Below are 27466 nucleotides of genomic sequence, written 5' to 3'. Positions count from 1 at the left end.
TATAATACTCTTGGAGTGTTTTTATTCGAAGGAATCCCACATGATTCATGGATATGATGAATCATACTTCGCAGCCAAACACACATGGTATGCCAAAAGTTCAGAATGATTTGAAGAGGTAGCTGCTACTAATTTTGAATTAGATTCTTTCGAATAAATAAACCCAAATCAATTTTTCCACTAAGGTATCCCAAGAGATGCTTAACACCATTCCAATGACGTTTAATTGGTGCAGAACTGTATCTTGCTAGTAATTTGACAGAAAATATAATATCAGGTCTTGTGCAATTTGCAAGATACATCAGTGCCAAAATTGCACTTATATATGGCACTTATGGACCAAAAAGTTCTTCACCATATTCTTTGGAACAAAATTGATCTTTGTTTTCATCAAGTGATTTAACGACCATCGAAGAGCTTAATGGATGTGCTTTGTCCATATGAAATCTATCCAAAACTTTCTTTGTATATGTAGTTTGATGAACAAAGATACCATTTCACAAATGTTCAATTTTTAGACCAAAAAAAAACTTAGTCTTACCAAGATCCTTCATTTCGAATTCCTTTTTTTCAAGTAATTAACAGTTTTTATGAGCTCTTCAAGAGTCCCAACTAGATTTAAATCATTAACATAAACTGCAATGATAGCAAAACCAGAACTTGATATTTTGATAAAACACATGGACATATAACATTATTAATATAACCTTCTTTCCACAAATATTCACTAAGACGGTTATACCATATTCTCTCTGATTGGTTTAGTCCATACAGAGATCTTTGCATCTTTATTGAGTACATGCCTCTTTCTACTGATTTGTTTGCTACAGGTATTTTAAACCCTTCAGGAATTTTTATGTATATATCACTATCTAGTGAGCCATATAAATATGTTGTGACTATATCCATAAGGTGCATGCCCAAATTTTCTGAAAATGCTAAACTTATCAGAAATCGAAATGTAATTGCATCCATTACCGGAGAATACGTTTCTTGGTAATCAATACCAGGTATCTGCGATAAACCTTGTGCAACAAGTCGAGCTTTGTATCTTACAATCTTATTATTTTCGTTGCGTTACAAATACCCATTTGTATCCGACGGGTTTTACATTGTTTGGTTTCTGAACAACGGGACCAAAAACTTCACGTTTTGCTAATGACTCGAATTCTGCTTGGATTGCATCCTTCCACTTTGTCCAATCATTTCTACGTCTACATTTAGTGGTTCAGGATCATCAGTATTTTCAAATACATCCAAGGAAATTACATAAGCAAATTTATGATCAGGAATGATGTTGTTCCGATCCAATAGTCCTTCCATACCTACATGATTTATAGAGATCTATTTATTTCCAGGTATTTCTTCCTCTTGATGTGCAATAATTTCAGATTCATAAATCATTGATTTTGTGGATGTGGTGTTTTCTGGAATCCCAACATCCTTTCCTTTCTTCCACGGAACTGAATCTTTTGCACCAATAGGTCTTGCAGTCTTCAAGCGTGGTTCAGATACGTCATTTTGTCCTGCAGAGACTATTACTCTCGCTGGAGTATTTGCAGTAGGTATATGTGATTTTGTTACTGTTAGAGCATTGCTCGGTCGAACTCGCATGCGTTTCTATCTATAGCATGTTTGTCAATGTTAGTGATCAAAACTATAAGTCTTGTTTTCTAGTCTACTATATCTAAGTCTCGGACTAGGATAGAAAGTGTAGTTGAGCTCAAGAACTCCATGGCGATCATCATATAAGACGAAGGACTACTCAAGGAACTGGTGGATCTTCATCGACTAAAAGGTATGTGGAGACTTGAACTTATCTATCACTCAAAAGTCTATCTACTCTATCTCTTATTTTGAGACCAAAGTCATTTTGCTATATAGACTTTGATTATACACATTTTCTATTTCGAGCCGAGTTCATCTCGCCTATCTATTTCTCGAAATATGTGTTGGTAAGCTTTTTCTTTGGCCAAGTTCATCTTTACCTAGTGACGAAAGTCATGACACGTTTCAATCACCTTGAAAATTGCTTATTTTGACGAAATGTCCTCTAAAAATGTTTCAATGGTTGAAATGAGAGTTTAGATTAAATAACCAATGATGGATATAAGCATTGTGTGGCAACACATATATGTAAAAGTACTTTTTCCTTGAACCGAAGTTTGCGAACATTGTTGATATAGAGAACCGGAACAAGAGTCGTGAACTCAGTCCGCGAACTGGCGGAAGTTCTCGACCCGAGAAAATATGCTGGAGTTTGAGAACTCCTTCCGGGAACTTAAGTCCGCGAACTATGTCTGCAAACTTAAGCTGGTTATATCTAAAGACGATTGTTTGTGATCTTATTTATATTAACTAAGGAATGCTAAACGCAAACCGTGGCTATATAGTTCATGAACCGATTCGAGTGAATCAAATCGTTTTTGCTTCGATTGTGTCTTGTGTAGTTACATAAGATTTCCTTGCAATTGAACAACTCTCTAACTAGTTCATTTGAGTCATTTGAACTAGTTATGGTGAAGAAGAACATGGTTGATATGAAAGTGCTCATATGGCTAACCATTGGTAAACTATTACTGAACCAACAAATGTTCATGTTTGGGTACGATTACATAAACCCAAAATAGTACATTTCATTTGTGTATAACAAGCTAAGTTTTTGATCCAACGGTTGAAAGATATTAGCTTGAATCTAATCAGGTTTTCGTCTGACGGTGAATATTGAATGTTTTGTTACCAAGCTAACATTGATTGCAAACCCTGATTTGAAAGAATATATAAGGGAGAACTCTAGCAACTGGGAAACCTAACCCCCAACCTCCTGTGTGATACAAGTTGTATTATATAGAGTCGATTCTCCTTTAACCTTAGGTTTCTTCTTGTAAACCAGGTCAACGACTTAAAGACTTCATTGGGACTGTGAAGCCATACCGATACTACATTCTCGTAGTTGTGTGATCTGATCTTGTTGATCCTATCGTTTTGAGTACAATCGTAACGATTGGCTTGAGATTTATATCTCCGATAGGCAAGATAGAAAAATAATAACAAACATCTTCGTCTCATCGTTTGTGATTCCACAATATCTTCTTTCGCCGTGTCGATTAAGATTATTATGAGGTGATTGATAATACTAGGATGTTCTTCGGGAATATAAGTCTGGTTTATCAATTGGTTCATGTTCACCTTGATTTATCAAAAGACGGAACAAAACTCGTAGGTATTTCAGTGGGAGAAAGATTTATCTATTTTGTAGACTTTTCTGTGTGATACAGATTTGTTTATTAAATTCTTCGACTTTGGGTCGTAGCAACTCTTAGTTGTGGGTGAGATCAGCTAAGAGAATCAAGTGCGTAGTATTCTGCTGGGATCAGAGACGTAAGGAGCGCAACTGTACCTTGAATCAGTGTGAGATAGATTGGGGTTCAACTACAGTCCATACCGAAGTTAGTTTGTAGTAGGCTAGTGTCTGTAGTGGCTTAATACAGTGTGGTGTTCTATTTGGACTAGGTCCCGGGGTTTTTCTGCATTTTAGGTTTCCTCGTTAACAAAATTTCTAGTGTCTGTGTTATTTCTATTCCACATCATATTTTGTTATATAATTGAAATATCACAGGTTGTACGTTGTATCGATCAATTGTAAAATCCAACCTTGGTTGTTGATTGAAAATTGATTGATCCTTGGATATTGGTCTTTGGTACCATCCAAGTTTATTATCCTTGTATTTGATAAAGACTCGCAAATTCTTATTTTCTTGAGTAAAGATCAAATCAAGCGAGAGAGATATTAACTCCTCAATATACTTTTCTCTAGATTGAGTCTGACTGTCTAGTTGATTCTCTAGAAAGTATATTGGATTTTGTCCATATAGATTGCTAAGCGAAATATTGGGTGTGGTTGTTGTACCCCCGCTTTTTCAATTGGTATCAGAGCAGGCAAACACGTTTAAAGACCTTACAAGTCTGTGTTTGTGGCAATCTGAGTCTGAGGACAAAATCTCTTCTCTAGCATTTACACATACCAAGATGTCTCCTAAAGCTTTTAATTATACCAAGTGTCTTGGTAACACCTCAAAGGATTACTCCTTAGTTGATTCTTCCGAATCCCGAGGTATAAAGATTGGTCCATCAGATGTTGACATCTCTTCCTCTCATGAGGCATGTGACACTTTGGAAAAAGTGAAATGGAGCTCACCAGAATCTTGAAAAATTCTACTAAAGCTATTGATTTTCAGGATCATGCTCAGCTTATTGATGAATTTGAAAAGTCTCTAGATCGAGAACGTGAACTCTATAACATCATTGAGTCTTTCTCTAAGAATATTGAAAAACTTCTCCAAGAAACTACTCTACAGCGTGAAAAGATTAGTGCTCTTGAGGATATTATCAAGGAAGACTTAATTAGAGAAAAACGAATGATCGAGACGCATTCATCAGATCTAAACAGACTTCGTATTGAAAAAGAGAAAGTAGGTGCATCTCTTGTTCTAGCCCATGAACAGTGCAGATCCTTGGAAAACAAAAACTTTGTCTTAAGGAGAAATTCTTCCGTACCAACTAATTCTTGTGAATTACAACACATGAAGAAATATTCTCCAGAAGAAGGTTGTGTTTAGAAAGAGTTACGTGACTTACAACCCTCTCATATGGCTATGAAGATTAAACAGGTACCAGTTGTTGGTTCTCCTCCACGATCCTGTACATTCTGAGGGAAAAAGAATCACTATGCTATCCATTGCCTTGCCAGAAGGAAACAAATCTCGAATCTTCATAATTTGCTTCTTTCTACTATAAATGGAGTAAATAGTCTGTCGACTTCTGCAGCGAATCTCGTGCCCATAGAAAATCAGAAACCTTATAAAAATGATCTCTATTCTAGAAATCATCACAGCGAACAAGTTCATCTCAATGGTATAAACTCTTGTGCCACTAATGAACATATTCCTTGTGCTTATAAGGATGTGTCTGGTAAATCTAAGTCTAGACAATGGATTTCTCTTTATTCTGATCCTCTTGAACCAATTGCAAGAGGTCCTAGATTTAGTCCTCAGAGAAAGAATTCTGACGGATATGTTAAACACGCCATGTCTTACTCTTCTGGGATGAAAGTCAACCGAAGAAAGGAGAAGAACACAAAGATCAAACTGTCAGATGATATATACAACTCTTTTCTCGATGATCATAGTGGGATTAATTTCCACTCTACCACCTGACTCCAGGTTTTCTTTTCCTTGTTTCTAACTCGAGAAATGCAAGGAAATTAATTGATAAATGCTCAAGTATGTTGTATATTATTTCTGTTTAAGTTTTTTTTTTGTGCTGATGGTCCACAAACGTTCACGTACTCCTCTCGTGAGTTCTTAGGGTTTTCGTAACTAGAGTCAATTCAGGAGCTGGTTCTAAAGAAGATGCTTGAAAGAAAGGATCACAACTCCAGGATTGATGAGCATGCGTTTCTATCTATAGCATGTTTGTCAATGTTAGTGATCAAAACTATAAGTCTTGATTTCTAGTCTACTATAGCTAAGTCTCGGACTAGGATAGAAAAAAAATAGTTGAGATCAAGAACTCCATGGAAATCATCATACAAGACGAAGGACTACTCAAGGAACTGGTGGATCTTCATCGACTAAAAGGTTTGTGAAGACTTGAACTTATCTATCACTCAAAAGTCTATCTACTCTATCTCCTATTTTGATACCAAAGTCATTTTGCTATATAGACTTTGATTATACACATTTGCTATTTCGAGCCGAGTTCATCTCGCCTATCTATTTCTCGAAATATGTGTTGGTAAGCTTTTGCTTTGTCCAAGTTCATCTTTACCTAGTGACGAAAGTCATGACACGTTTCAATCACCTTGATAATTGCTTATTTTGACGAAATGTCCTCTAAGAATGTTTTAATGGTTGAAATGAGAGTTTAGATTAAATAACCAATGATGGATATAATCATTGTGTGGCAACACATATATGTAAAAGTCATTTTTCCTTGAACTGAAGTTTGCGAACATTGTTGATATAGAGAACCGGAACAAGAGCCGTGAACTCAGTCCGCGAACTCAGTCCGCGAACTGGCGGAAGTTCTCGACCCGAGAAAATATGCTGGAGTTTGAGAACTCCTTCCGGGAACTTAAGTCCGCGAACTATGTCTGCAAACTTAAGATGGTTATATCTAAAGACGATTGTTTGTGAACTTATTTATATTAACTAAGGAATGCTAAACGCAAACCGTGGATATATAGTTCATGAACCGATTCGAGTGAATCAAATCGTTTTTGCTTCGATTGTGTCTTGTGTAGTTACATAAGATTTCCTTGCAATTGAACAACTCGCTAACTAGTTCATTTGAGTCATTTGAACTAGTTATGGTGAAGAAGAACATGCTTGATATGAAAGTGCTCATATGGATAACCATTGGTTAACTATTATTGAACCAACAAATGTTCATGTTTGGGTACGATTACATAAACCCAAAATAGTACATTTCATTTGTGTATAACAAGCTAAGTTTTTGATCCAACGGTTGAAAGATATTAGCTTTAATCTAATCAGGTTTTCATCTAACGGTGAATATTGAATGCTTTGTTACCAAGCTAACATTGATTGCAAACCCTGATTTGGAAGACTATATAAGGGAGAACTCTAGCAACTGGGAAACCTAATCCCCACACCTCATGTGTGATACTAGTTGTATTAGATAGAGTCGATTCTCCTTTAACCTGGTTTCTTCTTGTAAACCAGGTTACAACTTAAAGACTTCATCGGGATTGTGAAGCCAGACCGATACTACTTTCTCGTAGTTGTCTGATCTTATCTTGATGATTATATCATTTTGACTACAATCGTAACGATTGGATTGAGATTTATATCTCCGATAGGCAAGATAGAAAAGTAATCACAAACATCTTCGTCTCATCGTTTGTGATTCCACAATATCTTCTTTCACGCGTCGATTAAGATTATTGTGAGGTGATAGATAATACTAGGCTGCTCTTCGGGAATATAAGTCTGGTTTATCAATTGGTTCATGTTCACCTTGATTTATCAAAAGACAGAACAAAACTCGTAGGTATTTCTGTGGGAGACGGATTTATCTATTCTCTAGACTTTTCTGTGTGATACAGATTTGTTTATTAAAGTCTTCGACTTTGGGTCGTAGCAACTCTTAGTTGTGGGTGAGATCACCTAAGGGAATCAAGTGCGTATTATCCTGCTGGGATCAGAGACGTAACGAGCGCAATTGTACCTTGAATCAATATGAGATTGATTTGGGTTCAATTACAATCCAGACCGAACTTAGTTTGTAGTAGGCTAGTGTCTGTAGCGGCTTAATACAATGTGGTGTTCAATCTTGACTAGGTCCCGGGGTCTTTCTGCATTTGAGGTTTCCTCGTTAACAAAATTTCTGGTGTCTGTGTTATTTCTATTCGGCATTATATTTTGTTATATAATTGAAATATCACAGATTGTACGTTGTATCGATCAATTGTGAACTCCAACCTTGGTTGTTGATTGGAAATTGATTGATCCTTGGATATTGGTCTTTGGTACCATTTAAGTTTATTATCCTTGTATTTGATAAAGACTCGCAAATTCTTATTTGCTTGAGTAAAGATCAAATCAAGCGAGAGAGATATTAACTCCTCAATATACTTTTTTCTAGATTGAGTCTGAATGTATAGTTGATTCTCTAGAAAGTATATTGGTGTTTGTCCATACAGAATGTTAAGCGAAATATTGGGTATGGTTGTTGTACCCCCGCTTTTTCAGTTACTCTACCTGTGTCCGTGAATGCATCAGACATTCTATTCGCAATATTTTTCAAATTTATGATCCTTTGGAACTCAAGTTCACATTGACTAGTGAGAGGATCAAGGTGCGCTATAGAGGGAGTATTCCATGAAATTTCACGACGTTCCTCAAGTTTTAGCTTTTGTCCCCCTAACGACGGGAAATTTGACTCATCAAAATGGCAGTCTGCAAAACGTGCCTTAAAAATATCTCCTGTTAATGGTTCCAGGAATCTGATTACTGATGAAGAGTCAAAACCAACGTAAAATCCAAGTCGACGTTGTGGGCCCATCTTAGTCCTTTATGGAGGGGCTATTGGGACATATACAACGCAACCAAAAATTCTTAAATGTGAAATATTTGATTGTTGTCCAAATACAAGTTGTACATGTGAGTAGATATGATAATTGGTAGGTCGGATACACACCAGCGCTTCCTAATGTAAAATTGCATGACCCCAAGCAGAAATTGGTAATTTAGACCGAAAAATTAATGGTTGAGCGATTAATTGTAATCGTTTAATAAAAGACTCTGCTAAACCATTTTGGGTTTGCGTGTAAGCAACAAGATGCTCAACGTCAATTCCAATTGACATGCAATAATCATCAAATGCATTAGACGTAAATTCATCAGCATTATCAAGACGAATAGTCGTAATGGGGTGATCTGTAAATTGTTCCCTTAGTCGTATGATTTGAACAAGTAATCTTGCAAAAGCTACTGTACGACTTGAAAGTAGGAAAACATGAGACCATCGGGTTGATGCATCAATTAGGACCATAAAATATCTAAATGGTCCACAAGGAGGATGGATAGGTCGACATATGTCTCCTTGAATTCTTTGTAAGAAATTAGGTGCCTCAATACCAACCTTTGTTGGAGATGGTCTAATTATTAATTTTCCTTGAGAGCATGCATAGCAAGGAAAATCATGAGGTGTAAGGATTTTTTTGATTCCTTAAAGAATGACCATGTTAGTTTTCTATAGCCCTACGCATCATCGTAGATCCTGGATGACCAACATGGTCATGCGAAAGTTTAAAAATCTTTGGATCAAATATTGAAAGGTGTTTTTCTATTATGCTAGTGTGGTATAATCCAGATGCAAAAGTCGGAAGCTTTTCTAACACGCATTTCTTGCCTGAGAAAATAGAAGTTATACAAAGATATTCAATATTATATTCGCTAATAGTCTTAATATGATATCCATTTTGACGAATATCTTTAAAAGAAAGCAAATTTCTAGTGGATTTTCTAGAATATAAGGCATCTTGGATATTTAATTTTGTACAATTAGGTAATAATATAACATCTCTTCCGGAACCGTCGATTATTTTTGATACTCCCGAAATGATACTAACATTAGCGTTGGCTAGTTTTAGACTTAAAAAAAATCTCTTATCTCGGAGAATTATATCTGTCGTTGCACTATCTGCAAGACACATGACCTTATCACTTGCATTCAAAGTTCTCAAGCCTTTAGCATCCATATCTAAATTAGAAATAAATTAATAAGAGAAATTTAGGTATACCTCAAAGTTAAACATAAATTCATTAGGAAGCAAAACTACATGAAACCAAAGTTCAACCAAATAACCATTGCAAAACAAAATAACTAAACACACCATTGCAGAAAAACAAATACTAACCAACAATAGTGAAATTGTCTTTAGGGAAATGGGAATCCTATGCCAATATATATGTTTAAGATTCATTGTCGTACTCCTGGAGAAGGAAATATGAAATATCGAAGTGGGTAGTCTCCCCATTCTCAAAATTAGAAAAATTCATTTCGACATTATTTCTTTTTGCCTTAAGAGATGCCTGGTATAGATCAACCAGATGCTTGGCAGTACGACAGACATGACACCAATGTCCTTGCATGCCACAGCGGAAACAACTAGTCTCTTTGTTTTCCTTGGGCTTGTTTTGTGAACCCTTTCCCTTCCCCTTATCTTGAGAAAGGTTGTTGTTGTTATCCTTTTTGGCATTATTATGACCACCATTTTTCTTGCCAATGTGGCACTTAGGTCCATGCCAATGACCCTTCCCACGCTCACGAGATGAACTGGCATTCACTTTAGGTGTTGCTACAGTTTCAGTGGGATGAGACTGATGATATTTCATCAATAGTTCATTGTTTTTCTCCGCCACAAGGACATGAAATTAATTATGAGTATTTTTCAAATCTCTTCTCTGCAAGAGAACATTTAAAGCATGAAAATTTGAATAAGTCTTTTCTAAATGATCATTTTCATTTAAAACTTCTCTCCATAATCTTAAACGGGAAACAATGCGGAAAAATTCAGAGTTATAGTCACTTACCATCTTAAAATATTCAAACGCAAGTTTATCCACTCATGTCGAGTTCGGGGAGTATGATGGTTTTCTGGTGGTGATATCGATCTTTCAAGTCAAACCACAAAGAGTATGGATCTTCCACTGTTAACTATTGGGATTTCAATGCCTCGTCAAGATGGCGACGAAGGAAAATCATGGCTTTTAAACGATCCTCCAAGGATTCATCGTTTCATTCAATTATAGTGTTTCCCAAATTCATCGTATTAAGATGGATCTTAACATCAAGAATCCATGACAAGTAGTTCTCCCCCAACAAGTTAAGAGCAACAAATTCTAATTTTGAGAAATTTGACATGGTCTGAGAACACGAAAAATATTAACTTTTTTATTCACACACCACAAATAAAATATGTATATAAACAACAAAGCAAAATAAATAAATAAAATCAAAATTGTATGATTTATATTTTCATGAATATTTCTCAAAATAATTAAACAAATAAATCAAAATATTTGCATATCTTGAGAAAACGTTTTTACTATTTTATTTATTTTTATTCTATTTTTTTCTGTAAAAATAATATGAGTAACAAATTAGCAATATAAAACTTATTTTAATAGAAATTATATTTCAATTTCTTACCGTTAATGAGAGCCGGATGCTGATAACGTAGAATAAATAAATAGAGAGACTAATGTGAGAACAAATAGAGTAGTATAAGAAGAGAAACTTTGTTGATTTTGTTGTGTCTTTATAAAGGAGGAAGAGACCTCTTATATAGGCTTTCTCCATAAGGGAAATAACTATACCATTAAATCACCAATTACACCTAGAATAAGGGTGTTACAAGAGTTACAAAATTAACACCAATGAAGTGGGTACCAAGTGCCAGACTACAATTAATTAGCGGAATGGTGGTTCATCACCAATTCACCATATAATTATTCTATAACATTAAGTGTTAATGTTTGATTTTCTAACCTATATATTTTCCACTTTTTTCTAAACTAGGAATTATTGTTTAGTCCAGAAAATCCAGGACCGGTTAATGTGTAGTCCACCCCCAGAATAAAATTATCCGCTGGCCCAAAAACATGTTTTTGGACCAGAATCTTTATTCCTTAGTCCAGACACGTGTGTTTGACACAAGATGTACTTTCCAATATGCCCAACATACCCTTCTGCAACTGTATATAACGAACAAATCACATTCAAACTCAGTTTCTTTCCTCTTTTTCATCTCAGATCCAGTCTCTCGTTTTCTCTGCTGCTGTGTTTTGGTTCATCTCAGTTTCTGGTAGTGTCTTTCAATAAGGTTCCTCTCAGCTTCGAATTAGGTTCATCTGAGCTTCGAATTAGCTTTATCTCAGATTCGTACAAGGTATTTATCTTTTTAATCATCTCCCTCTGATGTTGTTTCTTTGAAATCTTGATGAATAATTAGGTTTATGACGATTCATCTGCTGTTGTTCTTTGAAATCTTGATGTACATTGTTATCTTTTCTTTTATGATTTCAGTTTTATGATGATTTACATTGTTCAATTCAGTTTTCGCTGGATTTTCTTAAGTAATTTTTGTGATTTTTGTGTGTTTCAATTAGGTATCTCAGATTCGAATTAGGTTGATCTCAGATTCGAACAAGTGTGTTTGTGTAATCACCTTTTCTCTGCTGCTGTTCTGTTTAGTTTCTTTTGTAATCTGATTTTTGTATAGGAACATATTTATTCATAGCCACATAATTAACTTCCAATTTCTTTAGTGTAGTGATGAACTATTTATTCATACTGGTCTTCATGTTAGTATGTTTTTTTGTTGATATGATCATGATTCTCAAAATATATGGAACATATTTATTCATAGGCACGGTACATATTGATATGTTGTAAAATATATGGTATTTTATCCTATATGTTACATACCAATACGTACTGCATATATCATGATCTCTTTTCATCCTACAGTAGATGCCAATACATTATTCATAGGCAAGGTACATATTGATATGTTGTAAAATGTATGGTATTTATCCTACATGTTACATACCAATACGTACTGCATATATCATGCTCTCTTTTTCATCCTACAGTAGATGCCAATACATATCAATATGAGACAGTACATGTCAATACGTAATGCATAAAACATGTCAATACATATCGAAATGATACAACACATATCCATACAGGGACTCTTTTTAAGACTCAGTACATGTCAATATGTATGATACCAATACTTGATATGATATCAATATATATATTACCAATAGTTAATTTTTGGATAATTTTTTTACAGGGTAAACATGTCTGACGTTACTCCCGAATCAGATTTCTCTTGCTATTCTCATGTATATCATAAACAATACCATTTTTCATATTTGGTTACATCGTCTTCTACTTTAGTGTATTTGAAATTTTTCATCTGTAATATGTGGAGCTGGTTGACTCCATCGACTATTCTGGTTAACTATTTACAGAATCAAGCGATAGTTCCTATTCTTGCCGACGTAACGCTCCAGAGCATCGCTGCATTACATTCTGCAAAGAAATCGGCTTTCTTTGATTTGCAGGTGGATGTAATTTCAGCTGGCGCATCTAGTTCTTCTAGGCGTATGGAAGTTGACAGTAATGCAGACTTAGTTGTCAGTGCAAAGAACAGTTATTTGAAAGATGGTAAAGAGGTTCCAAATGTGTTTTTTTCAGATGGTTGGGAGAAGATTTTTGATGATACGGAACAATTATTCTATGGTGGTGTTGATGTCGTACGTTTAACATGCCAAAAATACTGCATGAGAAGTGGATATGAGGTAATTATGAAGAAGAATGACCTTGAGAGATTCACCTCCGTATGCATCGTCAAAGGTTTTTCATGGAGGCTACATGCAACTGCCATTGGTAGTTCTATTGATGTTTTTAAGATAAAGGAATATGAGGGAAGGCACACCTGCGGTGGAGGTTATACGTTGAAGAATCCAAGAGTTATGAGAAAACTCATGAAAAAACAGTCTAATTCATGAGCGTGTCAGGCACAACCCTCGCATAAGGCCAGCAGAGATCGTAGATTATATTAAAGTTGCTGGCGGGATTGACATCCAGTATCACCACGCATATCATGCACTTGAGTTGTCGCATAAACAGATTTTTGGTAATTATGTCAAGTCTAACACCGATCTTGCTTGGTGGGTGAATGCTGTTAGGGAAACAAACCCCGGGTCATTTATTGATTTCGACTTTAATGATGCTACAAAAAGATTCAACAGACTTTTTGTTTGCTTTGGAGCTTGTAGAGAGGGCTATAAACTATGTCGTCCGATGATATTTTGTGATTTTACATTTCTCACTGGAACTTTTAGAGAAGGTCTCATGGCAGCAACATGTCTTAATGGCAATCAAGGTAATTGTTTTTTTTCTTTTTTATATATATGTAGTGTCTGGTAATTAGATCACTCATTTTTACTACAATACTGACAATGAGGATACTACTACATATTGACCTTCCTGAGTACGAGGTCAGCTTTTCACATATCAACAAAGAGGTAAACCATACTACATATTGACCTTACCGAGTATGATATAAACCATACTGATTGTCAATATGTAGTGTCAAGTAGTTGGTTATTGTTTTCCTTTTAGCATTTTCTTAACATAATTAATAATTCCTTTTACAGGTTTTTATCCCCTCGCGTTTGGTTTAGTATCTGGTGAAACTAATGACAACTAGGAGTGGTTTTTCAAGAATCTGAAAGAGGCTTTGAATGATGATATTGTTACTTCCACTTGGACAAAAACTTACCTATCGCAAAGTCTGACGAAAAGTATAAAGAAGTGACTTATGCTTTCCGAAAGGCGACATATGCTCTTTCTCCTGCAACATATGAAGAAGCTCTCCAAGAAATGGTTAATTTGGGAAGGTCTTGGGTTGCTGACTACTGTCGCAACATTCCAAAGGAAAAGTGATCCAGTGCGTTCTTCAAGGGTTGTAGTTATGGTCAGACTTCTTCAAGCGTTGCTGAATCGTTCAATAACTGGATTAACCGCGAGAAGAAGTTACATGCTGCTGCGTTTGTTGACTTTATCAGGTTTGTATCAGTTTCTTTAGTCACAGTACAAGCTTATATGTAGTTTTAAGATTTTATTAGTTTTCTTTTTGTAACAGTATAAGCATATGTGTTCTGTTAATCTACGTATAATGTAGTATAATAGACTGATATTCCTTTGTCATGTAGGCTACGTATGATGGAAATGATGTCAGAACGTCATGAACAGAGTGTCTTGATGAACCCAGAACTTCTAACCCCTGTGTATCAAGCCTTGCTTGAACTACACATTCAAATTGGTCGTCCCTGGAAAGTTAGCCAGTCAGATGCTAAGCGCTATGAAGTGCATTCTCCAAGGTTAGCATTTACCCCTAATCTCTATCCACCAAACTAGTATCTAAGGTGTACTGAAGATAACATATGAATATGTACTGTGTATATATTCAGTAGATAATATGAGTGTTTTTTGTGGGTGCAGGTCTCATATGGTAGATCTAGAGAGAAAAACTTGTACTTTCCAACGATGACGCGTTTATGGTTTTCCATGCTCGCACGCTACTGCAACTATTAGTAAATTTGGATGAAGGATACTTTATTGCGTCGACGATTACTTCAAAGTTACCACTTTTCGTGAGCTATATTCAATAGTTATTAGACCTGTTCCTAACCACGACAGGTATGAGTCTTTAATCAGTACATTTTCACATTGTTTTTGAGGAACAATATCAAAAAAAAAACAACTATATATTATACTGTGTACATATTCATATGTAGTTATGATACTTTATTTTTCTCACAGGCCTGATGAGTATCACGTAGACGACACCGTTCTCCCACCAGAAGTAATTAGGTCTCCACCAGGCAGGAAAAAGGGGAAGCGTATTAAATCATCATATGAGACTAGTAGAAAATCTGTCAAGTGTTCAAACTGTAATTTGAAGACTCATCACAACAAGGAAACATGCTCTCTTATCCGTCAGTATGAACTTTCTGAAGAATGATTTTGTGTCAGGTATGTGTTTCAGTCAGTACATATTAAAGATATGTCTTGGAGTAGGATGATAGAATACAATGTATTTTTAAGCAAGTAGTGTTTTGATTTCTCTTTTTATTTTTTTTTATTTTTATCACAGGCTTTGAACGTGCAACAGAATGTGATATCGATGACGTTGCTATTATTCTTTCCACCATTCTTTTCTCTAGCCCTTGTTATATTCTACTGTTTTCTTTTGATTCGTCAGTACCAACTGAATTTGGTTAAATAATTGTTTCTTTTATAGTACATACATCACAAGTGTACTGAAATTACTGTTTTTGTTGTTTCTTAGAACATCTTTTGGTTTTTGAAACATTATGTAATATGTAGTTATGTTGATCTTTCGAATAATGAAATATGTCATTAAGTCTATCAAAATGTCAGCATCTATCACCAGTAGTGTAGTATTACATACTGATATTACATGTCAGTATTGTAGCGTAAGCATCTTCAGTATTTAGTGATTTGTTGTGTAACCATACTGATACTACATATCAGTATGTAGTGATTTGTAGTGTAACCATACTGATACTACATATCAGTATGTAGTGATTTGTAGTGTAAAATATCATATCAGTATGTAGTGATTTTTGTAGTGTAACCATACTGATATCAGTACTTACTAATATGTACTGGTTGTGGTGTAACCATACTGATATCAGTACCACTACATACTGACATTCGCATCACTTAAAGAAAATTTGAACAATTCCATAAGATTAGTTTCAGCTTATGGTTTCCCAGCTGATTCACCATCTACGGGGGTCGAGGAGACAGCGCCCCCTCGTATCAAAATCACTAATAAGTTAGACTACACAACAAAGTAACACAATTGGAATATCAAATTACTGTTTTTGTTGTTTCTTAGAACATCTTTTGGTTTTTGAAACATTATGAAATATGTAGTTATATTGATCTTTCGAATAATGAAATATATCATTAAGTCTATGAAAATGTCAGCATCTATCACCAGTAGTGTAGTATTACATACTGATATTACATGTCAGTATTGTAGCGTAAGCATTTTTAGTATGTAGTGATTTGTAGTGTAAAATATCATATCAGTATGTAGTTATTTTTGTAGTGTAGCCATACTGATATCAGTACTTACTAATATGTACTGGTTGTGGTGTAACCATACTGATATCAGTACCACTACATACTGACATTCGCATCACTTAAAGCAAATTTGAACAATTCCATAAGATTAGTTTCAGCTTATAGTTTCCCGGCTGATTCACCATCTACGGGGGTCAAGGGGGCAGCGCCCCCTCGTATCAAAATCACTAATAAGTTAGACTACATAACAAAGTAACACAATTGGAATATCAAATTACTGTCTTTGTTGTTTCTTAGAACATCTATTGGTTTTTAAAACATTATGAAATATGTAGTTATATTGATCTTTCGAATAATGAAATATGTCATTAAGTCTATCAAAACGTCAGCATCTATCACCAGTAGTGTATTATTACATACTGATATTACATGTCAGTATTGTAGCGTAAGCATCTTCAGTATGTAGTGATTTGTAGTGTAACCATACTGATACTACATATCAGTATGTAGTGATTTGTAGTGTAAAATATCTTATCAGTATGTAGTGATTTTTGTAGTGTAACCATAATGATATCAGTACTTACTAATATGTACTTGTTGTGGTGTAACCATACTGATATCAGTACCACTACATACTGACATTTGCATCCCTTAAAGCAAATTGAACAATTCCATAAGATAAGTTTCAGCTTATGGTTTCCCAGCTGATTCACCATCTACGGGGGTCGAGGAGGCAGCGCCCCCTCGTATCAAAATCACTAATAAGTTAGACTACATAACAAAGTAACACAATTGGAATATCAAATTACTGTTTTTTTTGTTTCTTAGAACATCTATTGGTTTTTAAAACATTATGAAATATGTAGTTATATTGATCTTTCGAATAATGAAATATGTCATTAAGTCTATCAAAACGTCAGCATCTATCACCAATAGTGTATTATTACATACTGATATTACATGTCAGTATTGTAGCGTAAGCATCTTCAGTATGTAGTGATTTGTAGTGTAACCATACTGATACTACATATCAGTATGTAGTGATTTGTAGTGTAAAATATCTTATCAGTATGTAGTGATTTTTGTAGTGTAACCATAATGATATCAGTACTTACTAATATGTACTTGTTGTGGTGTAACCATACTGATATCAGTACCACTACATACTGACATTTGCATCCCTTAAAGCAAATTTGAACAATTCCATAAGATTAGTTTCAGCTTATGGTTTCCCAGCTGATTCACCATCTACGGGGGTCGAGGGGGCAGCGCCCCCTCGTATCAAAATCACTAATAAGTTTGACTACACAACAAAGTAACACAATTGGAATATCAAATTACTGTTTTTGTTGTTTCTTAGAACATCTTTTGGTTTTTGAAACATTATGAAATATGTAGTTATATCGATCTTTTGAATAATGAAATATGTCATTAAGTCTATCAAAATGTCAGCATCTATCACCAGTAGTGTAGTATTACATACTGATATTACATGTCAGTATTGTAGCGTAAGTATCTTCAGTATGTAGTGATTTGTAGTGTAACCATACTGATACTACATATCAGTATGTAGTGATTTATAGTGTAAAATATCATATCAGTATATAGTGATTTTTGTAGTGTAACCATACTGATATCAGTACTTACTAATATGTACTGGTTGTGGTGTAACCATACTGATATCAGTACCGCTACATACTGACATTCGCATCACTTAAAGAAAATTTGAACAATTCCATAAGAAAATTTGAATAATTCCATATCAAAATCACTAATAAGTTAGACTACACAACAAAGTAACACAATTGGAATATCACTACATTAAACTTAACCCAAGTACAAATTAAAAATCACTAATAAAAGGAAAAGCTATATTTTTAAGATATGTGTTTTGAACATTCTTGAACTCATGAAATGTAATCAAGAATAAAAGTAAAATAGGTACTGTCAGATTACTTTTAACAATTAAGACTATATTTGTGTCAGTACCTAACTAATTTCTGGTGAGATGCTGTCAGCAATTTGCATGCTAAAGTGACCCTTTTGTTGCGAACCTTCATTTGCACCTGATCATCATCTCCCAAAGGTACTCCCACATATTTTCTTTTCGACTTCATCTTCATAAAATACACCACAAATAGTAGGCAGTATGGTGATTTACCTTGTTGAGGTGCTTCACATTCATTGACTACTACATTTTTCAATGTCTCTTTATTCTTCTCCACCAAGTACATGTTGATAGGTTTGAACATGTAATCTGCCATTTTTGTGGCGTTTGGATAACATATTCTTCCCCATTCAGCCTTAGAAGAATTGTAGTGGTTGAACACCATTTTTCGCAGTCATACTCAAGTAGTGTCAAATGGAGATTGTTATGGCACATTGGTACAAGAATCTTCTTGGTACTGTTATCCATCGCCAATATTGGATTGTAAATAGATTCTTCTGCTCCTCCTTTGAGCTTATCCGGGAACTCGACATTGTACTGAAAACATGGATTTAGTTTAATAGTTATATCTAATTATGTTTAATGCAATATAGATATGCACTCTAAGATAACAACTTACCCAAGCGGACGAATCCAGATGCAAGACAAGTAAGTATTTTCTGTCTATTTCGCGCATCGGTTGCTCTTCCAGAAGCTTCTCGTTAAACTTGTATTGTTTGTAGTTGAGAAGATCTTTCTCTAAAGAATCGTTATGTACCAAGTATTCAACTGTAGATGCACTAACGCAAAGACCACCTTCTCCCGTTTTCCAAGTAATTGAGCTGGAAAGATAACGATGTAAAGGTTAGTATTCTTATGTAACATAACATATTGATAGGTTCCCAATCATAATGATATCTTCTCATTGTAGTGTAAGCATCTTCCTAGTACTTATATTACATGTTAGTTACCCTTATTAGTGGAACCAGCTTCCACTACATACTGATATGTATTGGTGTATTGATAGCCATACAATATATCAGTATGTAGTGGTATATGATTGTATGGTATATGTAATGGTTATCAACAACATGTAATATCAGTATCTTTCAAATAATAGTGCAAATTAAAAACTCACCTAATCAAGTCTGCATTATCGAAGAATTTGGAAAGGATAGTCTTTTGATCATCCTTCAAATCATTATAGAATGGTGACTTATTCAGTTTCAGGAAATTCTTGCGGCGCAATTTAAGCTTTTTCTTCCTCTTTTGTGGTATTGCTTCTGTTCCTCCAGCTTTCGGATTCTTAGGTTCTTCATCTTCTTTAGGTCCTTTATATGATGGTGAGAACTTACTTTCACTTTCGTAAATATCATCTACCTTCTTTGCAGGATGGGAACGAGTAATGGGTCTTATCGGTGTTGTTACATGCTGCTTTTTGGTCCTTGTGACGCGCTTTTTGTTCGCTTTTACCCTTTTTTGTTTCTGGCTTGGGCTAATCCGTTCCTTCATTTTTTATCAACATAAAAAAAAAGTAAATGTGAACACACAACATAGCTGATGATTAACATTAACTACAAAAAATAAGATTAACATTAACTACACAAAATAAGATTTAATACATATCGTTCACCTGTGATGGAACCTCCAAAACATCTTGTGAGGGGACATCCAAAACATCTTATGATGAAACCTCCAAAGGACCTTGTGATGAAACCTCCAAAACATCTTGTTGCTTAGTTGTAATTCCACCTGCATCTTTCGGTTCAATGGGTTCTTGTTGCTCAGTTGTATCTTGTGGAATTTGTACAAGTTGCAAATCTCTTCCAAACAGATTATCAAATTGTTGTCGTAAGTCCATACCAAAAAGACCACCGTTTTTATCTGGAAGGAGGTATGCATACTCTTCGACGTAAACACTAATGTCGGAGTTCGCCATTTCTATATAATCTCCCATAGAGAGCTTTTCGATGTGTTCCAAACTCGAAATCTCAGTAAACAAAGGTACATCCAGCAAATGAAACTCTTCCGCCGCCAATCCAGCGTTACACTCTGAAGATTTCTGCGAATTAAATACAACTGAATCCTTTATTTCTAGCATAGTTGTAAACAACTCTTTTCCTGCTTCCTGCCTAACTTCAAGTTGATCAACCTGCAAAAAGCAATCGAAAAGCTGTCAACAAAAACCTACTTAGGTGAGTTTTTTCTATGTAACATGTTGTGTAACAGTACATATCAATATGTAATGGTAGACACCACTACAAGAATGTAAGTATCTACCACTACATATTGATATGTAACAATACATATTGATATGTAATGGTAGACACCACTACAAGAATGTAAGTATCTACCACTACTTATTGATATGTAACAGTACATATCAATATTTAATGGTAGACACTACTACAAGAATGTAAGTATCTACCACTACATATTGATATGTAACAGTGGATACTGATATGCTACTTACCTGTGTGTTTACTTTGCCTTTTTTCTCTTGTATCTCTTTGACTTTATGCTCCAAATTAGATTTAGCCCAGTTTTTTACCTCAGAACGCTGAACTTCAACATCATGGAACTTCAATACTGCGGGTGTTGTTTATAATTCAACTTCAGAGGTGGAATTAGCATGAGTTTGATCTTTCAGTGTTGACATACCAACTTCAGCATTGTTGACATTAACATCTATTTGATCTTCCGGAGAACCTTGCATTTCGGCCTCAACTATTGGGTCCACATTCAACTCTTCATTGGGGTTGCTTTGAGTAGGTGTACATCCCAAGCTAACATAATCTTCCTGGATGGCTTCTCTATGCAAAGGGAAAGCTTTCAGGTAAATTTCATGCAACATGAACTCAAGCTTTGAAGCGTCAACCGTTTCTCCCTCTTGCTCCATTGTGTTGACTTTACTCCATTTGGCAGATATTGTACTCCTCAAATCATCGTATTTGATCTTCCAATCTTCTCCCCCCAATACTGAGTCATCTTTTTTTTCCTCTTCTTATGATTCGGAATTGTCATCTAAACAAAGAGCTTCAGTATTTTCTTCCTCTTGAATCCTTCTTGAGATACGATTAAGGATTTGTCTTTCTTGGTTTGTGATCTTGTCTTTGAAATCAACATGGAACTGGTACAAATCAAATAAATGTAAAAAAGCAACTACATATTAGATATTACCAAAAAAAACATTTTATAATTCTTTCTCTATTAGATACACAGGGAGAACTACATATTGATATCTATCCACATATTTTTGATGTTATGTACTACTACATATTGATATGCTAATAACTACCACATATTGATACACTAATAACTATTTTTAATGTTATGTATCACTAGTACATTTTTATATGCTACATATTGATATGCTATATATTGATATGTTAATATCTATTTTTATAATTCTTTCTCTATTAGATACACAGGGAGAACTACATATTGATATGTATCCACATATTAGCATATCACTACTACATATTGATATGCTAATAACTACTACATATAGATATGTTGATAGCTATTTTTGATGTTATGTATCACTACTACATATTGATATGCTAATAACTACTTATCAATATATACATATTGATGTCGAACTACATATTGATATGCTAATAACTAGTTATCAGTATTCACATACTGATATGTATTCACATACATAATGTTATGTATCACTACTACATATTGATATGTAGTAATTTCATCTGTATCACCATTTACGGGGGTCGAGGGGGCGCTAACAAACACAACAATGTATCACTACATATTCATAAATCAAAACAGAGCGCATGCTAATATGTAGTTAAAACACTACTTATTCTACAACACTACTTATTCGAAACTCTACTTATTTTGCTAAATACTGATATGTAGTACACAATTTTATTAGTTAATAGAGAACATATGTAGGATAAATATCACCACATATGAATATGTTATGCTAATAACTACTTATCAATGCAAATATCACTATATATCAATATGTGGAACTACATGTACTTTTCAATATATATTTTTATTCGACAAAATATGTACTGCAAGTTTACCTGATACTCAGAAAGATCAATATCCTTTAGGAACTCAGTACATATCTTTGTATGATTCCACCTAGACACTCTTGGCACATACATTCCTTCAGGTTCTGTCACTATATCCTCGGGCGCCACCAAATGGGTATGCTCCGCAAACCATGGCTGCAAATATTGATATGGCAGTGTTAGATATACTATCAAAATGTAGAAAACACACAAAACAAAAAGATTTTTAAAGTAGAATAAACAAATAAATAGATTCTTTCCAACAAATAAACAGCACAACCATTTGTGTGTTCTATGGATTCCACGTTTTCATTCAGCTCTTTCTCTAAATGAGAATGGATGAGGTCAGGCCATGAAATATTCTTGGGCTTCTCAAGATCAAGAACGAAACCAATATATTTTTCAGTCAAAGCGTTTGCATCACTTGTTGCGAAAAATAATGAAATGCACATAAATAAGCAGATAAGCCTAACAAGATCTTCGGCATCTTCCGCGTATTCCTCAAATTCTTCAGAATCTTCATTTGATTGATCACCCACGCTTTGCAGAGACTCTTCATCAGACTTCTTCTTTTTCAGATTAATTGGTGTTCGTTTAAGGATTTTCAAGATTGCCTTCACAATCATTGGCCTAGTCACTTTATCACCAGCTTCCATATCAGCAGAAAAAGTCCTTTTGAAGAATTCAGTTTCACGCCATCCACTTTTTTTATTGACTTATGTAAGCCTTAAATCATAATATTCCCTATTTGGAATTCTTGGCATCCCATAAATAAGTGTCATTTCTTCTGGTGTGGATACCAGCTCATTCGGTGAGCCATGCCTTTCAAGGCAAAATGTAAGCTTGTTTGGATCTTGACCTCTCAGGTAACAGCGTAACATCTTGGTCATTGCATCTTCAATCTTCAACCAATGTTCCAACTCAAATTTTGTGTACCAGAACATTAGGAACAGGTTCCCGTATGATGCTTCAGAAATCAGCTTCAGCTGCAACTCACTCAACATAAGTTTTTCAGTGGTCTTAATAGTCTTCGCAAGCCCTCACAAGCCCCTGAAACCGCCATGGTATAAAATTCGTGGTTTTCCAGCTCCTTTCTTACGCTTATTACCACCTACACAATAACAAGAATCTAAAACTATTACAGTACATATCAATATACCATATTGATATGTAGTTATATCATCAACATGTAGTTGTAATATCTACCAAGTACTTGAAACTAAATATTATTAACAATACATATTATTAGCAGTACATATCAATATGTAATGGTAGATACCACTACAAGAATATAAGTATCTACCTCTACATATTGATATGTAATATGTAGATACCATTATGTATTATTATAAGTACATATCAATATGTAATGGTAGATAGCACTACAAGAATAAAAGTATCTACCTCTACATATTGATATGTAATAGTACGTACGGCATATGTATCTGCTTTGATACAGTAAAATCACATATTTCATATTTCATAATTTGGTTTTAACACTACAAACACTTTTTACTGTATCAAAAACACTACATACCTTCTTTCAGGGGTACATTTGCTCCCCCCCTTTTTGTTTTCCCCTTTGCTTTTGCCGAAGGAGTAGCAGCTCTCAGGACAAGTGTTTTGTTCCCCTTTGCTTGCGGTGAAGGAGTAGCAGCCTTTGTCGCCTTTTTTTCCTTTTGCTTTAGTAGGTCCCGCTGCTGCTTTTCTTTTGCTTTTTGCTTTAGGAGTAGTTGCTACTTTCTTTCTTTTGGTTTTTGCTGTAATAAACCAAAAACAACATCAAAACAAATATCACCACATATTGAATATCCTACATATTAATACGTAGTGGTATCCACATGCAAATTTACCTACATATTAATACGTAGTGGTATCCACATGCAAATCTACCAACACTACATATGAATATCACATTGCATATCAATATGTTGTGTCAAATTACATACACAACAGATGAAAACATATCAATATGTAATCACAGAAATCAGGATACATTAAAAACACTACTCATAATATGTAGTGTTTTAACACTAAACACACTACTTATTCAAAACAATTTCATATGTATCACCATTTACGGGGGTCGAGGGGGCAGCGCCCCCTCGTAAAAAAACACAACAATGTATCACTACATATTCCTAAATCAAAAACAGAGTGCATGCTAATATGTAGTTAAAACACTACTTATTCTAAACACTACTAATTCTACAACACTACTTATTCTAAACTCTACTTATTTTACAACATACTGATATGTAGTACACAATTTTATTAGTTAATAGAGAACATATGTAGGATATTAGTTGAACAACACTACATATCAACTGGTTTTCATCAACGGTTTTTCATCAGCGCTACATATCAGTATGTAGCGGTTCTTATTCTAAACATCAACAGTTATTTATCAACTGTTTTTCATCGGCACTACATATCACTATGTAGCGGTTCTTATTTTAGGGTTTCCGTTAAGAATATTTCTGTAATTGATTAGGTCAGGAACTGATGATTTCTGTAATTCATGATTTTCGAAATCGATTTCAGATGAGTTTGATTGAGAAGAAAGAAGAGATAGAAGCGATTGGTAAAGAAGAGATTGAAGCGATTCTGTGACTGAAGAAAGAATAGAGAGAATCGAAAATGAAACTGAAAAGAAAGATGGGTATTAACGTGTCTATGGGTAGATAGGTAATTTTAGGTATGTTTAAATTTTATTGGACCACCTGCTAAATGTGTTATCTCGCTGGACTAGCCAGTAACCCGGGTCGGGTTTACTGGACTAAATAAGAAATTTCTCTTTTCTAAAAGAAATAAAATCCGTGGATTTATCCGCATCCAACCCTCCCACCAACCGAACCACGGGTGATAGACTGGACGTAGATCCAAATCTAACACCCGCCATTTTTATGAAATGGATTTAGGTGGCGCTAAATCCGCGGGTTCCACCTGTTGCTCACCCCTACCCTAAGGTATGTGGGACGCACTCCAATTCAGATGCATGCTCTAAAATATTAATAGCCCAAGTTTTATTACAAGCCCATGATCTTGGATTTAGTTTAGTTGTGTCATGTGTGACTGATTGTCCACTAACTAGCCTAGGTAATGAAGAGCCCAAATTTGCGTCAGAACCACAAGGGTTATTATTACGTAAATTTCATTCGGGAAAACTAAATTTCTTACGTAATTGTGCGCAAGGGCTATTGTTATGTTGTGTTAATGTTGTAGATTAGGAAAGTTAGTGTTAGAACTATTGTTGATTTAACTCCTGCAAAACAAAGGTTAAACACAAAAATTGGATTGCGGCTGAGTCACGACCAGGTCGTTCTTTTTAAGACGTTTCGTGGCTCTGCTTTGAGTTTTGTGCAAGCAGTCTTTCTTTGTCACAACGTCCCCGGGATAAAACAGCCGAGAAAAACTCTCGTCGATCTCTCACGCACACAGTGAGAAATCGATCACCTTCACTCTTTTAATCTTGCTCAGAAAAGACTTGGTCTCTTGATTCACAAAAACAGTATATAGAAAACTCTTACTTTTCTGTTTCTCAAAACTGGCTTATTATAGCCTTCGCAATTAAGACAAAATTAATGGGAATAAATTTTGGTTTTAACCGTCTCCATAAAATCCTGTGTAACAGTCCAAAAACGGTCAAGTAATTTATGCCAGAATAAATACTATTTAATCTGTAATTAAAACCTGTGAAAACGTTTTGAAAAAAACTTTTTAAAAGGAGCAAAAAATACTTTCCAAATTCAAGAGACCTCCCGAGACCCCCAAGGCCCCGCTCCCGGACTAATGTTATATATATATTATTTATATATATACACCCATCAGTAGGGGAGGGATTCGATCCTAAGACCTATCCCTCCGGGCCCAAAATGCTTAACCACTAGGCCAAGCTCGAATTGTTGATATAAATGTACAAAATAATTATTTTAAAACATATATCCCAACAATCCCCCACTTATTTATTTTTCTAAAATCATTGAGCAAGATCCGTATAGTTATGTGCATAAGCAAAGGTACCTTTCGGTTTTGAACCTTTACATAGTATTAAATTCTCCGAACTCTGACACAGAGTGAACATATGTCTTTGAAATCTATGGAGAGAACGAATTACTTAATACACACACAACTATACTAAGAGTAAAGTCTTAAATGCCAGCACATTACGGCCTTGTGCCTATCCCAGTTTTAATGAATGTTCTAGAGAACTGCCCATGTTCTCATAGAAAGCGGCCACACTTTCTCATTCACATAGGTGAGTCTATCAAAAGTACTCATGTAGCTTGGTACCCCACTCTATACAGAGCTATAGGCTTCATTAAGAGTTAAAGAACTCAACCTTAACCCGCTTCAGGATATCATGCCATGGGAAAGATGCATGATTCTATCTCCATATCATTTGTGAATCGTTATTCCCTTTGAACCTATTTCTAGGTGGGTATACATCACAAAATGACTCAACTTCTAGTGGGCAAAAGTCCCATGCCTTTAGAGGTATATAATACCTTTTCCCTAGCTAATCCTTTCGTCAAAGGATCAGCTAAGTTCTCTTCCGACCTAACATGGTCCACACGTACAACACTAGTTGTGAGAAACTCCCTAACTATGATGTGCTTTCGACGCATTTTTCGATACCATTATAAAAACAGTTCTGTACTTTTGCAATTGCCGCTTCATTATCACAATGGATCATAATAGCTGGTACCGGTCTATCCCATACAAGAATTTGAGAAAGCAAGTTTCTCAACCATCGTGCTGCTTCACTAGCTGCTGCTAGTGCTATCAATTCAGACTTCATCGTAGATTGAGCCAAAATTGTCTGTTTCTTTGACTTCCAAGACACAGCGCCACCAGCAATATTAAACAAATATCCATCAGTGGACTTGGAGTCATCTGAAAGAGAGTTCCAATCAGCATCGCTGTATCGTTCAAGGACTGCAGGAAATCTCTTATAGTGTAATCCTAGGTTAACGGTCTTTTTAAGATACCGCATAACCCTCTCAACTGCATTCCAGTGTTCCAAACCAGGACAACTGGTAAACATGCATAAAAACCCCACTGCATATGCAATGTGTGGTCTGGTACAATCAATTGTATAACGAAGACTACCAATTATACTAGCATATTCAGATTGTCTAATGCTATCACCAGTATTGTTAAACAGTTTAACACTAGCATCAAAAGGAGTACTCACAGGTTTACAATCAAAATAGTTGTACTTCTTTAAAATCTTTTCAATATAATAAGACTGATCCAAAGAAATGCC

At 35.0% G+C, this 27466-nt stretch overlaps 2 protein-coding genes across 2 annotated transcripts; both read right to left on the bottom strand.

The window, feature by feature from the left end:
• Positions 1-1344: 1344 nt before the first annotated feature.
• LOC113312031 lies at positions 1345-8088 on the bottom strand. Its single transcript, XM_026560806.1, has 2 exons — positions 7785-8088; positions 1345-1547 (listed from the first exon to the last, which is right to left on the bottom strand). The coding sequence occupies exons 1-2, from the start codon at positions 8086-8088 to the stop codon at positions 1345-1347; spliced, it is 507 nt and encodes a 168-aa protein (XP_026416591.1).
• A 1412-nt stretch (positions 8089-9500) lies between these two features.
• LOC113312030 lies at positions 9501-9923 on the bottom strand. The gene has a single exon (XM_026560805.1). The coding sequence runs from the start codon at positions 9921-9923 to the stop codon at positions 9501-9503; it is 423 nt and encodes a 140-aa protein (XP_026416590.1).
• Between the last annotated feature and the right edge of the window lie 17543 nt (positions 9924-27466).

This window comes from Papaver somniferum, chromosome 9 (genome assembly GCF_003573695.1).
Source record: "Papaver somniferum cultivar HN1 chromosome 9, ASM357369v1, whole genome shotgun sequence".
NCBI classification, from domain to species: Eukaryota; Viridiplantae; Streptophyta; class Magnoliopsida; order Ranunculales; family Papaveraceae; genus Papaver; species Papaver somniferum.
This window is presented reverse-complemented; position numbering and strand designations above follow the sequence as displayed.

Coding starts and splice junctions, on each gene's coding strand:
- LOC113312031 (XM_026560806.1), bottom strand. CDS start 8,088: ATGGGCCCACAACGTCGACTTGGATTTTACGTTGGTTTTGACTCTTCA. Junction 1,548..7,784: donor TGATGCATTCACGGACACAG/GTAGAGTAACTG, acceptor CAAATACTCCAG/CGAGAGTAATAGTCTCTGCA.
- LOC113312030 (XM_026560805.1), bottom strand. CDS start 9,923: ATGAAATATCATCAGTCTCATCCCACTGAAACTGTAGCAACACCTAAA.